At 41.7% G+C, this 17,970-nt stretch overlaps 1 protein-coding gene across 2 annotated transcripts in view; it reads right to left on the reverse strand.

Annotated features, from left to right (window-relative positions):
• The window catches only part of Tgfbr1 (transforming growth factor beta receptor 1), a 52,705-nt gene extending 35,384 nt beyond the window's left edge, over positions 1-17,321 (reverse strand). For both annotated transcript variants that reach the window (XM_041667532.1, XM_041667531.1), the window contains exon 1: positions 17,142-17,321. In XM_041667532.1, the coding sequence (XP_041523466.1) occupies positions 17,142-17,232 (91 nt within the window). In that variant the 5' untranslated portion in view covers positions 17,233-17,321. The remainder of the gene's footprint in view (positions 1-17,141) is intronic.
• Positions 17,322-17,970: the final 649 nt, after the last annotated feature.

Below are 17,970 nucleotides of genomic sequence, written 5' to 3' on the forward strand. Positions count from 1 at the left end.
GTTGATGTGGGTGACCTGTGAAGCCACCTGAGGCAATGCTGATGTTCGTGGGTCATGCTGCTACCAACAGCCACATCTTGATCCATGGTCCTGCTGCGGCTAGGAACTATATTGATGTTGTAGGGCCATGTTACCAATGAAGGCCATGTGGATGTCCACTGTCTGTGCTGCCATGGAGGACTATGGGTGGGTAGTCTGTGCTGTGGCAGAGGGTCGTGTTGATGTCTGTCAGTACACGGTCTGTACTGCCGCCAGAGACCACGCTGATCTCTGTGGCAGTGCTAATGCCAAAGACCGTGTGGGTGTCTGCAGTCGGTGCTAACACCAGAAACAGTGTGGAAATTCATGACCGTGCTCCCGCTGATGGTAGAGGGCAAGGAAACTGCTCTGCAGTGGTATCAACGACTGCAGACTGACAGCTGAGAAAGGACATAGAAGGCTTCTGTGACAGCCCATACCCTCCCCGACCCCAAAAGGAATGGCCTAGACAGAAAGCCATCAGAGAGAAATTTTAAAAATAGTAATAAAGACAATGAAGTGTAGCTCTCCACAGTGCTGGCTTCTGGTGGGGTGCCGGTGGGGAAGGACTCAGTTTCCTTTAGAGGTTGGCTACTGGGAGTTTGGCCATGCTCCATTGAGTATAGGCAACAAAAATTGGACTTGGTTCCTCCCTCCTCCCCACACGCTTCTTTTTCTGGGGGAAGACCACAAGGGTGGGGGGGTGGACCTGGGAGGGCTTGGAAGTGAGTGTGGTGGGGTACATTATGTGAAATTCCTAAATAATCAATAAAAATATAATGTAATAAAAACATTAAGATGCTTCTCTATGTCTCGTCCTTTTTCTCTACACTTCTTTTACAGTCTCAGCCCTTACTCATCCTAGGGAGCAGTTACTTCATGCCAATTTCAAGCTTTTGTTCACTTTAGAAAATAATTTTCACACACAATCCTTTGAAAAATCACCCTTTAATTCATTTATTTCATTTCTTAGAATTTAGTCTAAGGAAATAAGAACATAAATGTGAGCATACAGAAGGTCATCAGTATTTGTGACTGAAAACCCTGAATCAAAAACAAGGAGATGAGACCAACTATGACACAGAACAAGGAAAGGAAATGATCTTGTCATTAATTGCACAGAGAGCAGGAAATAAAGCTCCATGTGGTGCAACTATAGTCTGCGAAGTTCTTCTCAGTCCTGGGGCTGGATATGTTAGAGCAGGCTGGTGTACCTAACACTGCACTAGAGCCTCAGAAGAAATAGGAAACTTCTGCTTCGGACAGTGAGTGACCAAACAACTACATTTCTGATTTTCTCCTAAATAGGCTTTTGTACTTTGACTTAGTAGATTTCAATTTGATTAGTTGGTATTATAATAACATAATTGTTAGGCATATAGAATTCAGGAACAAAAAGACTTAACACTGAATCTTAGCTGTACCAGCTAGCCATAACGTCAATCTGAAAAGTCGTGAGTTTATTTTAGCCTAAATTTTTTGACTTATGTTCTGTAACAATACCAATTATAGAAGAGTTAAATGTAGACTTGGGGGTTAGATAGCAGCACAGCGCTCAAAGCACTCAATAATCCAAGACTGTTATGCATTCACTCAATGGATGCTCAATTAGCGCATCTACTTCATCCTGCTCCCCATTTTAGAAGCTGAGACAGCTCCAGGAAGTAATATTGACACAGAGCACAGCAGAAGCTGTAGGCACAAAAGCAGTGGGCACTCACAGGAGCTATTATCTCTTCACTCATGCCAGCTTTCAGTAGTGTCTAAAAAAGAACCTTACTGTGGGGGCACAGAAGACACCTACAGGAAATACAATTCAGTTACAACCCAAATTTACAGTACTGCAATAGGTCCTGGGTGTAGTTGTATATGCAACACTCCTGACTAGCAAGTTCATACCACAACTTGTTAGCAATGAATGTTCAGGCTGACTCCTGTCCGATGTTTTACAAATCAAGAAACAGAAAGTTGTAAGTGCTACATCAACAAATAAATATTTATTTTGGAAAAAAGAAAGAAAACAATGAGAAACCCTGTAGTGTTCGCACTGAAGTAGCATAAGATGAAGGGCTGCACATTTTCTCTGGAGAACAAGAGCGGCAGTAGGGAGGCAACTGCTCCTTGGCTGTGCAGAGATGTAGCAGATCGTCCTGAGGTACAAGCCATAACTGAGGGAGAAGACAGATGTAGTAACCACTTTCCATAGTTACCTTTGCCTTTGAAGTAACACCTGGGTGAGCAAACAGCTAAAGACCTATGTGACCCATTGCTGAAGAAACCGTCTAGGAGCGCCATAGGAAAACAACGGCCTGTGTAAGCTGCACAAGGAGAAAGAACACCCTTCAGAGGATGTGGAAGGGAGGACTCTTGCCTTCTAGTTCATGATACAGAGAACAAAACACATCACTGGTGATTGCCACGCAAAGTGCAGATTGAGTACAGAAAAGGAAAAGCTCTCTGAAAAAGAGTCCCATACTATAAACTTAGGAAAGTTAATGGAAAGGAACCATTTGGGGGAGATGACACAAGAACCAGTGAAACTGGCAGCTTGACAACATAAACAAACAACTGATAAAAATCTACACATTCATTTAAAAAAAGGCCATTAGCAAACTGCACACACACACACACACACACACACACACACACACACACCTCTGTGAGTAGAGCCAAGTATACAAGCTCTGGATTCAGTACCCAGCATTACATACAAAAGCACGGCAGCTCACAGTACCTTTCTCTCAATGAGAAAGGTAAAACAAGAAAAACATGATGGGGCACTTGGATATAGAAAGAGATAAATCACTGACTTAAAATGCACCAACCTTAGAAAGAACTAAAGCTGAAACATATTAAGATACCATTCTTCTTTTTAAACTTTAACAAATAACTATTTTAATAACGTTTACAAAAATAACTTAGTAGTTTACTGATAAAAATCTATTTTTCCGGCACTTCTATTTTCATTGTATTTACTGAAATGTTCTCTCTCCAGCTTCATCCTCAAACTCCTTGCCTTCAAATTTTTCTTTACACATTACTTAGCAGAATTACCAAACAGTTTTTGATATATAGGGTGCATATTCATTTCTAGTCTATAACCAGATTTCCCTTAACTAAAAGATTATTTTACCTATTATTTTTAAATTATCTATTTTGCATTTATTTATTTACTGTTAATTTCTAATTTGAGTGTTCTTTGTAAACCTCCATATGGTAAACCTCCTGGAAAATCCAGAAGTATTAGGAAAGAATGCTATTTATGATTACAAAATTGGAGTTCATGAAATATTTATTCTATAAATTGAATCCTGCTTTTCTTAATTTACAGTAGTTATATAAATGTCTTCTAACAGTTTTAGACATATATACATATTTTAATAGCTACATTAAGATTAATAATGCATACTGGGGAATGGTATCTCTTATCAAAATAAAGCATCATTTACCCTAGTGTTCTGCAGCTTGATTGTTACTTTGTCTGGTATTAATTTTATTATAGTTACATTTTCCTGTTATCAGATACAAATTACATTATTTTGACATTTTTAGTGGCATTTTAAATATTTCTGGGGAGGAGGAGGCAGATTTACAGTCCTCTGTATACATTAACACAATCTCAGAAAATTTTCAAAAAGAAAATAATCTTTCAGATTTGCTAAATATTCGTGGACTTAACTGTAACACAAATTCTAATTGTTCTTAATAAAAACCCAGAATCAGATACTGGAGGATGAAAGCTGAGAATTCAGTGCAGCCAGCCACTTCTACCTCTACCAAATTCTCAGATTAAAAGGGCAATTTTGTTCTCAAACTGTTTCCTCGGACTAACTGCTTTAGACTGCACCTGAGGTCCTGCCTCCTCCTGCCTTGTATTTGTCTCTCTGCCCAGACATATCCTTTCCTGTTTCCACCTCCCTAGTGCTGGGATTAAAGGCATAGGACTCCGAAGTACTGACTGAGATTAAAAGTGTGCACTTTGATCTTCAGGCAAGCCTTATTTGTTAAAACACAAACAAAATATAACTACACTTAATACTTGCCTTATAATTATTTTTTTTGTTTTTGTTTTTTTGTTTGCTTGTTTTGGTTTTTCAAGAGAGCATTTCTCTGTAGCTTTGGAGCCTGTCTTGGAACTAGCTCTTGTAGACCAGGCTGGCCTAGAAGTCACAGATATCCGCCTCCCTCTGCCTCCTGAGTGCTGGGATTAAAGGTATGTGCCACTACCACCCGGCTGTAATTAGATTTTTAAAAGCTTTTCATGTACAGAGTTTATGGTGTTAAATAATTCTCTAAGACTTTTAATGATAATAAAAAAGGTAGCATTCACAACATTAAATTCTTATTCCCTGTTCTATTGAAGCAAATTCATTCTACCCTTGGTTGATTCCCTCTGTATTGAGCTTTACTTAATTCAAAATTGTTTGCTGAATGAAAAATGTATTGACCCTAGCAAAATTAGATGGTAGGCACTATTAGAAAGCTTGAAAACTTAAAAATGGTAACACATAGTAGTTACACAAGCTTGTGTGTTCTTGCCTTCTCTCAATCTGAACTATTCATCTCCACCAGAAAAGAAATTTGAAAACAAGCAACTATAGTCCTTCCTATAAGAAAAAACGAAATTAAACCATGCAAGTTGATATCTCTCTCTGTCTCTCTATCTCTGTCTCTGTCTCTCTCTCGGTTTTTCGAGACAAGATTTCTCTGTTTAATAGCCCTAGCTGTCTTGGAACTAGCTCTTGTAGACCAGGTTGGTCTCAAACTCACAGAGATCTGCCTATCTCTGCCTCCCGAGTGCTGGGATTAAAAGCATGCACCACCACTACCTGACTTGCAAGTTCATTTCTTAAACCAGCAAAAGGAATTCTTCGGTAATAATTCTACAATGTATCTATACTATTTTAACCATTGACTCATAGACTCCCTGGGGTGGAAACAACCACCTCACAGTAACTGAACTCCTTTTGGTGAATGCTTAAGTCTAAACTTTGTATATAGAAAAGTCTGGGATGAGATAAGTTTTCAGACCATGAAACTTAGATATCAAGAAACTCGGCAGTAGAAATGTGGTAGGCTTCCAACTGCTACTAACAAGTGGTTACTGAAGAAAGCCTGCAGGGGTGGGAGAAACATAAAGACCTGCTAGGATCAGAGGACTAAGGGCTTTGGTATCACTTGGAGAAGTGAAGACACAGCACAGAAGACTCTTCTTACAGAATTATGACAGTTATATGCAAGTCAGCAATTACTAAGCTCTAGCTATGGTTTAGAATAGATCATAGGTGATTATATCCACCTGTTCTGTGAGACTTGTTTTCCCAGTTCCAGGGACTCCAAATTATTAAAGCACCCAGCTGCTTAGGAAGACTATTTCCTCAGGGCACACTCTTTGCAAGGCACCCTTAATTCTGAGCTTGCATTTCTGCTGGATGCCTGCTCCCTCCCTACCACCCTCTTTTCTACATTTCCCATCAGCAGATAAGGGCAAGCTGAATTTGACTCGATTCCAGCACTGGAGAGGCAGAGCCAGGTGGATCTCTGTAAGTTCAAGGCCAGCATGGTCTCATAATGAACTCCAGACCAACTGGAGCTACATTTTAAGACCCTGCCTCAAAAACAAACAAATGAATGACAAATGAGATTTCACTAAAATAATTGGCCTTTTTTGTTTAATAAAAGGGTAACATGGAAGACACAATGGTGATCACGCATGTGAGAACAAACAGACTTACTTTTACATGCATAAGGACAAGTAAAAAGACACAAAAGTAAAATACACTAAGAAAAGCAAAATAATTTAAGATGGAAAAATTAGTTCATTGTTGTGGGATATTTTGATTGCACCCTGACACTCCTCAAACTGTCAATAAAGTTTACTTTAAATCACAGGATGGAGCTAGCTCCTAGCTGACCAAAATTAGCCAGAGAGGTTTTGGAGGATCAAGAACATATAGAGACACAGGAAGTAGTAGGGAGGATTTTGGATTTTGGGTTAAGGAAGGGGGGGGGGGAGGTCACTGGTCACTTCTCCACCACCTCTCTGATCATTTAAGTTCTTACCCCAATATCTGACTTTCAAGTTTTTATTGATAAAGAAGAATTAGATAAACACTTCAGTTCCTAAGAAAGCAATCCATAAGCCAGGTCCAGGGGCTCACAGGTTCTAGCGACTTGAGAGATTTAGACAATGGAATCACAAATTCAAAACCAGGATGGGCAGTTGAATAAGACCCTGTCTTTATAAAACAACAACAACAAAAACAAAACGACAACAAAACAACGTTTAAAAAGGGGTTTAAGAGTTGATATATCTCATCTAGGGATAGATGAAGCTCAGTGGTAAAGGACCTGCCTATCATGATGTTCGACTCACAATACAGAAAGAAGAAAGAATCCATCCCGCTATGCTTTGTTTTTGTCACGTGTCAATACCAAAGCTATATGGGGCGTGCAATCAGAATATCTTTCCTCACTGAGAAACACAAGCAAATTGGCCCCTGGTTTGTAATTTTTTTTTCCAAATATAAAATTAGATAAAATAACTAAAACTACTTTAACTTGTTTATTTTGGTAAAAATAATTACATATAATTACCATTGAAGGAAATCTACAATAGACCATCTTGATGTTTTATTTAAATCTGTTGCACATTGAATAACAAAATTAAAATGTCAGTTTCTCTATTGGAGAATACTCAAATCAACAGCCATGTGCTAAACAAAGAGACTCAATTAGAGCACATTACAGTTCAATTTAGAAATGAATCAATCAAGAAAAAAACCATACACGCACGCACATACAAATGAGAAGCCGCAGTTGCTCCTCTTGTATCTGTATTGAGTAGGTCTGGCTAAGTCCTCCATGCTCAGCGCTCTCAAATATGTCCATTAGTCCTAGCGTCCAGTACAAAGGCTTTTCATTTTTGCTTTTGTCATAGGATCTATCTGAATGTCAATGCATATTTAATATTGTAGAAATGTAACAGGATGCCTGTACAAGGTGTCCTAGAACTATAAATACAGTATTATGTAACCAGTGAGGTCCACACCTAAGAAACCTAGATGGAATGGTTATCCTGAAGCAAGTAATCAAAAGTAAGGTGAACTTTAGGTTTGCCCTGTTGGTGAAATCAGGGAAACCCTGAAAAGGATCTAAAGTCGTCAACAACTGCCAAAATAAATAAATAAATCTGGAAAGGACCTAAAGTCGTCATCAACTACTCAAATAATAAATAATAATAATTATTACAATAAATAAATAAATTTAGAAAGGAAAGCTATCCTTATAAGTCATGAAGAGTAACAAATACAAATCAATCCTTTTCTGGGTGCTTACATAAAAACAGATTCTGCTAAGAAACAGGAAGATTCTAGAAAGCCTCAAAACACAGAATGTTCCTCAAGTTGATGTGGGTATCTTAGACTGGTAAAACAGGGGAACATACTCTGGGTACATGTGATCTCCCCTAAAGTAATCAAAACAAAGACACTCTCAACATCTGACCTACATGGATCTGTTGGAAGAAAAACATGTCTCATTCTGTTCATCTCTGGTGACCATTCTTTGATGATGCCCTCCAGATAGACACGGGCCAATCGAAGAACATTAGGAAAATGTCTTTATAAGCCAGCCCAAATAGTTTCATGCTATTCTCTATCCATTATCCTCTCTCTAGCTTCTAGCAAAGCTTAATTCCAATGTCCCAGCTTTGCATCAGCTGTTCCATGGTATTAGGGACTCATATGTCCACACTTGAATCACAGCCTTAAATAAGGAAAGATGGAGGCAGAAGGTACGAAACTGAACCCTAGGAAAGTGTGGAAGAGTGGGTCTTAGGACAAGAACTCAGAGATGCCCGGCTGAGCAGTAACTTTATACCTTGGGGGTTCTTTGAGCACAGTAATCTTGTGCTTGGGGGGTTTGGCGCTTTGGGTTAAACCAAAATCTTGCTGTGTGGGGGTGGAGAGTGAGGGTTGTTCATGAATTCTTAGTAATAGGCAAAGAGATCTTCAGCTTCCTCCTTTGCCCTTGCTGCTAGAAAATTAACAGCTAACTAAGTATCGTGCTAAGTATAATGCAAAGCCCTCTTCAGCTACCAGTCCTTCTGTTTCCCAGTCATTACTTCTGGTCTCATTTTATTTCAAGCTAAATTCCTTTTTGGAGAATAGCCAGGGTACAAGACAATCAATAAGTAAAATATCTCAGTTCAATAAGGAAATTACAAGAAGCCAGTGCTCAAAAGAGACTTTATCTTTTAAGTGTGGGTGCGTGAGCGCACACACGATGCACGCACATGTATGTCTGTAGGTATCTGCATGGGGATACGATGGTGCCTGCAGAGGCCAGAAGAGAGAGTGAGACCCTGTGAAACTAAAGTTGTTGTGAGTCACCTGATGTGAGTGCAGGGAACCAAACTCTGGTTCTATGGAAATGGAGCAAGCACTTCTAGCTGCCGAGCCATCTCCCCAGCCTCATGAAATTAATGTTCATCTTGAAACATGAATCCTAGTGGGGCTTAGCTTGTGTATCAGCTAAAAACACTAAGTAAACAAGGAAAATACACAGAATTCTCCAGGAGAAACAGCTGAGACATAATCAAATCCAATCTTCTACATAGTGCAAGAAATTTCTTCCACAGCTTTTCAGCCTCTGCCTGCATAGTCCTCCTGCAGATTTGCAGTAACAGGTACTTTGTGACAGCTGCTACTGAGAAAGTTCTTCCTTGAGCTGAAATCACCTTCAGTTTGTCAAACAACTCTTTTTGAAGGTGGTCCCTCACTTACTTAAATATGTATTAATTCCCACTTGTTGAGTATCTACTATGTCAGGCTCACACAAGGTACATTACAAACACTGCTGTGTACTACCTTCACAGTGGCCATGCAAGAGAACATTTAACCTTCGCAAAGTGCTCCCAATGAAACACACCCATTAGAAGATAATTACAGACAGGTATGTTGTGTTATCTATTCTTAGAAACAAAGACACTACTTACTTTCTGGGAAGCTGCCTTCAAAATCGGAAGGGAAACAAACTTCAGTTAGAGCAGTTCAAATAGAAAATGAAACAGTCTAGAGATAGACAGCACTGGGTTTGAGTCATGGACAGAAGAGTAGCAGAAAACAAAATAAAACAAACCACTTTCCAGGTGCCCAGACCTGCTGCCACTTACTTATTTACCACGCACTTTCTGTGCATTTGAGATACACCAGTCAACACAAAGACTCCTGCTTTCTTGGCATCTGCCCTCTAGCAGGAAAAAGAAAGAAACACAGGAAATATATACGGTTTTTACATAAATAAATAGACCATGTGGGAACAGAAAAGAAAAAAAAGAAGACTATAACAGTTTGTAAAATGGGTTGGAGAAAAAGGAACATCTGAGCAACTTTGGAGAGGTGAGGGAAGAAGCCATTCAGGTGCCAGGAAACAGAATTAAATCCGATTTGACTGACATGTCACAGAGCTCCTTTTCCACTCCATTTCCAATATCATCAAACTAATTCCAAAGTCTCTCCAGGCAGCTGCCCTGCTCCACTTCCTCTGTGGTACAGGTAAACATTTTTTCCCCCACAGTAAAACTACTGGCCCAGTTTTCACAATTCTCTTACTCATCCATCCCCAACATGGCAAACTTTTACTCATTTGCTGAAAATTCTTAAAACTTTATCATGGTGCCACTCTGACTGGAGAACCAGGACTGCTTCTCTTTCCATCCTCTGCGCCCTACCACCCCCTGCAAGACGGCTACACCTCCACCGCCTCTGCAAAGTAGTTTTTGTGGCTGCTATAGCTGAGTCTGTGCCAATGTCTCTCAGCACTGTAATTTCTAAATGAAAGCCTGTCATCTAAGTTTTCTGTATTTTCCATCTTGCTAACCATTACTAAATATTTGCTAAGAAAAACATTTTCAAACTGGAACTTTGTCATGTAAAGTACTTTTATCAGCACTGATAAACTTCTAAACACAACAGTTCAGAGTATTTGAAGGGGAGTGGCTCAACTGGTAAAGTGCTAGCTGTGCTAGCAGGACAAGGTGAGTTAAGACCCCTGCACCCACATAGAAAGTTGAGCACAGCTGTACACATCTGTAATCTCAGCATGTGGCAGAGCACTCCCTGAATTTTCCCTAGCCAGCCAGTCTAGCAGGAACAGCAAATTCCAGGTTCTGTCAGAGATCCTGTCTCAAAAAGGTTGAAAGCAATATAGGAAGATACTTGACGTCTGCATGACATGAACTTGACTACACACACACACACATACATAAACACTAAAATAACTGAAAAAATGAGTATATTTTTAGTGTGCAGAAATACAAAAAGCATCTATTTTAATGTTAATAATTGCTGATAGCTCTGTTTTGTTTTTCTCTAGTCCAAAATTTCAGTTATTTTCACTTCTATACTTACTTTTAAAAGCAGGAGTTTAATATGGGCTCTACAAACCAATACAAATAAAAAGATCAACTATGATTGGGTTCATGAGTGATACTCAAATTACCTAAAAATATAACTTTAAGGAAAGATTACACACTGAGTCAATTGCAGTTGCAAAACCAAACTGTAATTAAGACAAGCTCAAGCCGCAAGGCATGGCGGTACATGCCTGTAATCCTAGCACACAGCAGCTAAGGCCCCAGGAAAGTCTGGGACTACACAGTGGCCAGCATGGACTCTATAGCAAGACCAAGTTTCAAAACTATTTTAAAAAGGGAGGGGGGTGCTGAAGAGATGACTCAGTAGTTACGGTAGCTCATTACAGAATCCTGATAACCAGAGTTCAGATCCTAGCACAAATGTAGCAAGCACAGCTCCGTAAAAATGCTTGTAACCCCAGCTCTGAGGGATAGAGAAATGGGAGGGTTACTGGCTTCCAGCCTAGCTGAGAAAATATAAGCCCCAGGTTCAGGGAGAGATTCTGCCTCAAAGGAACAGGCAGAGAATGATAGAGAAGGACATAGGCACTTGCATACACGGACACACAAATACACAGATGAATGAATGAATGAATAAATAAAATTTTAAGGTAGAAAAATAAGAAGTTTGATTCATATTCTCACGGAAAGAAGAACTTCCTGTTGAAGTAATCCTAACAATATGACTCTGATTTTCTTGTCTGTCAAACAGAAATCAGAAGCTTCTCATGCATATACCTTAATAGATACAAACTAAGTCCCAACCTAAGCAAACTCTTGTCAATTCTGCTTACCCAGATAGAAGGGGTTAATGGTAGCACACCATCATCTGTGGCTTACTAGCTGGGCTATTATTAGTCTATAGCTATTCCAACTGAAGTACAGTCTTGCTACTATAAAAGTCTCTATTAGTGAAAGGTCAAACACAAAACCTTAGGAACTGTGGTTCATGCTATAGAATGCTGAAGAGGATCTATGTCATCAAAATCCATAGTTATCTTCTGAGCACTGGCTGCCTAGACCTGGGACAAATGCAGCCATTTTGTGGCCCCAAGGATTTAATTTAGGACAGAAGGCTTACTCAGCATGTTCAAGGCCCCAGATTTGATCTGTACCACCACAGACTTTTCAAAATTAATCAGTGTGTAAAAAAGAATCTGCTCCTTTTGTGTGCTACTACCTAGCATCCAGGGTTGGCTATTAGGTTAAATGAGACAAGATAAGTAAATGCTTATATTATATTCTTCTAATGAATATTAATGCAGCCTACTTGTATAGCTAGGGGTTGTTATTTGAGCTAGGAATTATTTTTGCATGTCTTGTTTTCAGGTTGCCAAATGGGGGAAAAGATTTATAAAATACCCTATTAGGCCAGACAGTGATTGCATGCCTTTAATCCCAGCACTGGGGAAGCCAGAGATAGGCAGATCTCTGAGTTTGAGGCCAGCCTGATCTACAGAGTGAGTTCCAGGACACCCAGGACTATTACACAGAGAAACCCTGACTCAAGAAAACAAAAAACAAACAGACAAACAAAAAAAATGTTATCAGATCAGTAAAACTGAACCCATATAGTCAGCTTTACTCCACTGGCATTTAAAAAATGGATATATGGTAAAACAAAAACAAGAACCTGGTAAGTCAACCAATTGTAAGTTCACAATAAAGTAGTCACTAGACTGACCTACAGTGACTGGACTGTAGGCCAACTATACAGTTAAAAAAGGATCTACTTCAACAAAATGATTTTTAATTTTTGTGGAAAGTGCTTGGATGTGTTCTTAAGAAAACTCAGTTCAGAAACACATTCTCTGCTAGGGATGTAGCGGAACTGCTCAGCATGTTAAAAACAAACAAAATAACTCTGGGTTCAATCCTCAATACAGGAAAAAAAAAAGGAAGTAAATAAATAAATAAATAAATCTGCACTGTTCTGGGAGCAGTAGATCAGAAGTTCAAGGTAAGTCTTAGGTGCCTAGCAAGTTTGAGCTACGGCGAGACCTTTTCTCAAAAAAAGGGTGGGAGGCCTACAATGCTGCCCTAAATGCTGCAGCTAGGTTGGGTCAAAGTGACTATAAATTTGAGACTAGTCCAAAATTTCCTAGAGCAAGTTTTATGAAGAAAAGCAAAACATCCCTGAGAAACATGCCAGCATCTGCCCTTAATTCCAGAAGCAGGAAGTAAAAATGTGTCCCAATCACATGATAGTAAACCGCAGTCCATCTGTTCAGAAAACATTGTGTTATGTAAGTCATGACAAGAAAGCGCAGCAAAGGGCTCACAGTGTGCAGCCCCTCCCCCACATGCACCCAATTCAACTACACCTTTCTTAACACCAAGACAAATGCAACAATATTGTCAGCTCACTGCTCTTAAACTGTAGGTACTATGCCAAGTTACTTAATGAGCAATAAAAAACAGTGACTTTTTACCTATAAGCATCCTCCCTCCCTCCTGAAAAACTCACTTTTCTTAAATTTTGTTAATTCAAGATCAGTTTCACTTAAGGAAATCAGCACTAGTCCAGTTCCTCCCTCATCTTCAAGTCCTTTACTTTTAATTTTAAAGCACAGGACAGGACACAGATTTGGAACTAGAAAACCTAATTCCTTCTTTTCTCAGTTTGGCACTGCGGAGCCCTGAGAATGTGATAACTCTTGGGATTCTCCAGGGTAAACTGAAATGACAATCTACCTATGATCGTCACAACTGGAATGCCCAGCGCTGGCGAGCAAGCTCCCATTATGTTATTCTCCTTTACACCACCTACTTAAATTTCCATTCCGTCTCATTTCTATCCATGTATACATTCAAACACACAATGCAGACTAAGGAACCTAACTCTAAAAAATCATTTGGCTTGATTCTTGTCCTGCAGTAACTGGAAACATAAAGAACTTTAAAAAATCATCAAATCCTCCTATGTGTCTATCTGAATTCTAGAGACCCTTCAAAACCATTTTTAGTCAGAAAGTGTCCAGGAAGCCCTCTCCAGTCACTTCAGTCTATACTACTACTTCCTTGACAAATACTAATATGTCTCTCCATAAAAAAAGTTGTATTAAAAACATTTAACAATAGGCACTACAAGGATAGTAGCTTATTTAACCAATCAAAACACAAATAGCCTATTGGGCAGTGGCTATCCTACTCATTGCTAAAAAACCAGAAACTTCACATACTTTTCTCAACTGATTTCTACAATTTCATGAATTATACAAAGCAAGTATCACAAAGTAAATAGCTGTTTTATCATACCACACAACGTTCTCCAATTTTATATATATATAATAAATATGTAACTCTAAATTAATATAGCACAATCTGTACTTACATAAATAGGACTACCCAGTCAAATAGAATTTATTTAATCAAGACACATTTATGTAGAACATAATATAAGACACAGTGCTGGGTTCTAAGGACATAACGAAAAGACATACTACTACTACTACCCTGGATACTCAATACGTTCTCATACAGTTAGTCAACAACACAGGATGGTAGCAATGGGTAACACAAACTTTAATCTATACATTTCCAAGAGACGGCATTCAAAGAGAGCTAAGTGAAGCCTACACAGAATGTCAGTCTGAGAATTTCTGTCCTCTGATTCCCATAGAAGGGACAAGGTGAAGCCCGCAGTGAGAGGGCTGAAGAGTCAGGAACTGGTGGGAAAGCAGCTACCACTAGAACGCAGAGTTTGTAGTTTGGAGATGTTCGGAGATGTGATCTCTCTAGGTGGGTGGCCCTAATCACAAGCCTCGTCAAGTGCTGCTCTGGGTACTAACTACACAGCAGAGACCTTCAAACCTCGATGGACAGCCCAGAACAGTTTGGCACTGGTTCATAACGAAAAAAAAAAAAAAGTAGATTTAGGGGGTAACTGGCAAGACTAAGCTGGTAGGAATGTTTTCCAAGAAAGTCATGAAATGGCAGGCAACAAACAGCATTTGAACATGTGATACAGATATAAACAGTAATACTGTGTACCAGTGACAAAGAACCAATTTCTCTACAAAAATCTATATTGGCAGCAAAATATAAATAATAGACAGTGAAGAGCAACTTGCAGTTTTAAAAGAAGCTAAATTATAAAGAAAAGACATACAAGTTTTTCTGAATGTTTAAAAGGACACACTGAAACATCAGCCTAACTTATCTAAGCCACAGCTTCTTTTAAGGTAGGATTAGAACTCACTATGTGGACCAGGCTGTCCTCAAACTCACAGAGATCTCTGCCTCTGCCTGTCAAGTGGTGAGATTAAAGGCGTGTGCCACTGTGCCAGGCTGGCCACAGCTTCTTAAACTGAGTCATAACTCCATTAGAGGCGCTGGGGAGGGTCCCAAAAACTCTGGCAACAGAAGAGGACTTCTGAATATACAACACCCCAAAACTAAGTCAAAATCAAATGAGTAATGAATCTGAGGTGTTTCTGGCAGTACGTGCTTACGCTGCATCCTGCAACTTCACTACGGCCTTGGCTCTGAACATACACGTTGTCATGCTGCGCAGTGCCAAAACAGTCCAGACTACTATTTTATGAGTTTTAATGTTTTTGCTGTACATACAAAATTTTCTACTCTTTCAGAAATTTAATGGCTAACTACAGAAAAGATTTCCATTCCTCATGTGTACAAAGTGGTGTATGTGTTAGAATGTTTGATTTTAAGAACTGTTTAAGTTAAAAATTTTTAAATGAATTTCATCTTGTGATTAAGACAGACTTTCCAACACTTTCTGAAATGGCCCTAAACACATTACGTGAAGTGGCACTGAATGATTTAATTCTTTATGTAAAATAAACGCACCCACCTCATTACTATGAAAATTTGCTTTAGTCTTTAATAAACGGCAAAACTGTATGTACCAATCAATTGTTTTAAAATAATTTTAAATTAGTATCACAATGTTTGATTTATATACCTGCTTTCTACTCTATATATTCTAGGTCACAGACCTTGAATTTCTTGAGAAAAGAGGGTGGCAAATAGGAAAAGTTTATGAAGTGCTAGTTTAGGCTCTGAGCAGTAAGAGCATCTAGGCCAGTTTGTATTACACAATTGCCTAAGTAGGAGATAAACTCTTCCATGGCATGGACCAACCTTCTCAGCCTCCAAATCAAAACTGCTAAATACATGCATGTGCTGTGCTTTGTCCTAGGTAGAAAAGAATGAATTGCTTTAGTCAAAGAACTGAGTAGAGCAAGGGCCACTTATAGTTGATGCATAATTATTACAATTCTCCCACTTTGCCCCTAATTGTCTTCCTTTCTAAGTCAATGTTAGAACCCACAGTATCTTCTAACGCAGACCTATGTGGAGGGTATGTTCAAGTAAATTTAAAAAGACACCTAAGCTGTAAGTATTAAATACCAACTGTTCTTTAAGTGGGCTATGCTACTTTGGTGTAGCAGGTGCACCGATTTTGAACTCTGAAAGGCCTAAGTGCAAATTCTAACTTCTGCACTTAGTAAGAACTTAATCTCCTGCATCTTAGTTTTCCTGCATCTTAGTTTTCATGTCAATATACAGGACAAATACTGGTAGCCCTGAAGGTTCGGTTATGGGTGTCAGATACTGTACTATGGTGTACCTTTTGTATATGCATTATAATCGACTCATAGTAAGTAGTTAACTATTAAGTTTAACAATAGCTAGCAACCAGTCTAGAGAGACCATTTTTTGGCTTGTTTTAGTTTTTTTAAAAAAATTTGTTATCAAATTTCAGCAACAGAAATGTATTTTCACTGTATTTTAGTTGCTAACGCTGAGCCTCGGTATTTTGCTTTCTCCTATTTTAATTCGGTTACTGACAAAGTTTTCCCTCTTCCCTCCACGGGGTGACATCCAGTATCACAATCAGCATTAATATTTTGGAAAACCACACAACATTCCCCCACTCAAAACCCAGCAACACATAAGTCTGATCCTAAAACTACCTTCACTTAAGGAAACCATATATCCAAAGCAACGACCCCTTCGAGAAAATGAAGCATTCGGTCAATTCTACAGCATCAATCCCATGAAAACGTTCCCAAACCTGAAGAGTGAACAAACGTTCAAGTTTCTACTCGCAAGACAACCGCTAGCCCTCTGGTTACAGGACTCTTAACTCTTCCTAGACGCACGAAGAGCGAACATTCCGCGCATCTTCCCGCCCGCTTCTCACACAAAGCCCCCCCCCCCCCCCGAGTGGAAGATGAGTCGCCCTTGGCGGGTGTCTTCCCTCGAGACAGCGCCGCGTACCCGGGGTCTCGGCCCTCGGCGTCCCTTACAAACCCCTGGGGAGCCCTCCAAGCTCCGATCCCCCGACCGCTTCCACTCCGGTGCCCGCCCACACCCCAGCAGCCCCAGGCCCGGACCCACTTTGGGAAAGGACTCGGGGGCCACGGTCCCGGCCAGCCTCGCACCCCCGAGGGCATCCCCCGACCTCCGCGGGCTAGCCAGTCGCTGCCCCCGGGAGGCTCAGAGGACCAGCCTCCCGGCGCTCGGCCACCCGCGCCCGACACCGCGCTCGACACCGCCCCCGCCCCGCCTCTCCTCCCCGCCCCGGCTCGCGTGGCGCCTGCCGGGTCAGGAAAGCCAGGCCGGCCGGGCGCCGCCACCTGCGCCCCCGGCCCCGCGCCATGTTTGAGAAAGAGCAGAAGCGAGCCAGAGGCCGGGCCCGGCCCGCGCGCCCCGCAGGCGCCCGCCCGCCGCTCACCCTTCGTCCCCGGTAGCAGCGTTGCCGCGGCCACCAACACCAACACGATCAGAAGCAGCCGGCGACGCGGAGCAGCAGCCGCCGCCTCCATGGTCCCGCCGGCACCGTTTGTGGCCCGGCCCGGCCCCGGCCGCAGCTTCTCCTCAGCAAGCCTCGCCTCGCCCCACCTCCCCGCCGCCGCCGCAGCCTCGCTCCGGCCCTTTGTAACTGCTCGAGGGACGCGCGCCCATTGGCTGGCCGGCTCCCGCCGACCCCGCCTCCCCCGCCGCCCGAGAGCGCCCTAGAGGGACCCAGCCGAGAGCCCCGCCCGCGGGGCCTCTGGGTGGCCAATGGGCGGCTGCGGGCTTCGGCTTCTAGCCACGCCCCCACACTGCTGGGCCTCTGGCCACGCCCCCGCACCGCTGGGCGCCCCTACTCCAGCCACAGCGGGGCGGCTCGCGCTCTACCGGCGGGTGGGGGCAGGGTCCAGCCAGCGCGCAAGACGGAGCCCGCGGTCCCGGCTGAGCGCAGGGTGTGCCTATGCGAGTGGCTCAGGGAAAGCTTGTGACCGTTGCACGCTCTTTTCTTCTACCCCAACCCCACCCTGACTTCCCCCGTACAGCCCTGCTCCAGCAAAGCCCAACTCTCGCCACTCAGACCCTCAGTACCGTCCGCCGTTCAACTTCCCCTGCCTGGACCAATGCCTCAACTTCCAGCCTCCCTGCAAGATAACCCGATTTCTTCCTGCTCTCCACGTCCGCCCCAGACCTTGTCCTCCTTCCTCAAATTCCAGTCCGAAAGTCGGATCCCAGATCCGGATACCCGAGGCGGAGCCCAGACACACCCCCGA

The sequence above is a fragment of the Microtus oregoni genome, unplaced genomic scaffold, assembly GCF_018167655.1.
Source record: "Microtus oregoni isolate MIOR12 unplaced genomic scaffold, Mior012 000017F_ref0000208, whole genome shotgun sequence".
Classification (NCBI taxonomy): Eukaryota; Metazoa; Chordata; class Mammalia; order Rodentia; family Cricetidae; genus Microtus; species Microtus oregoni.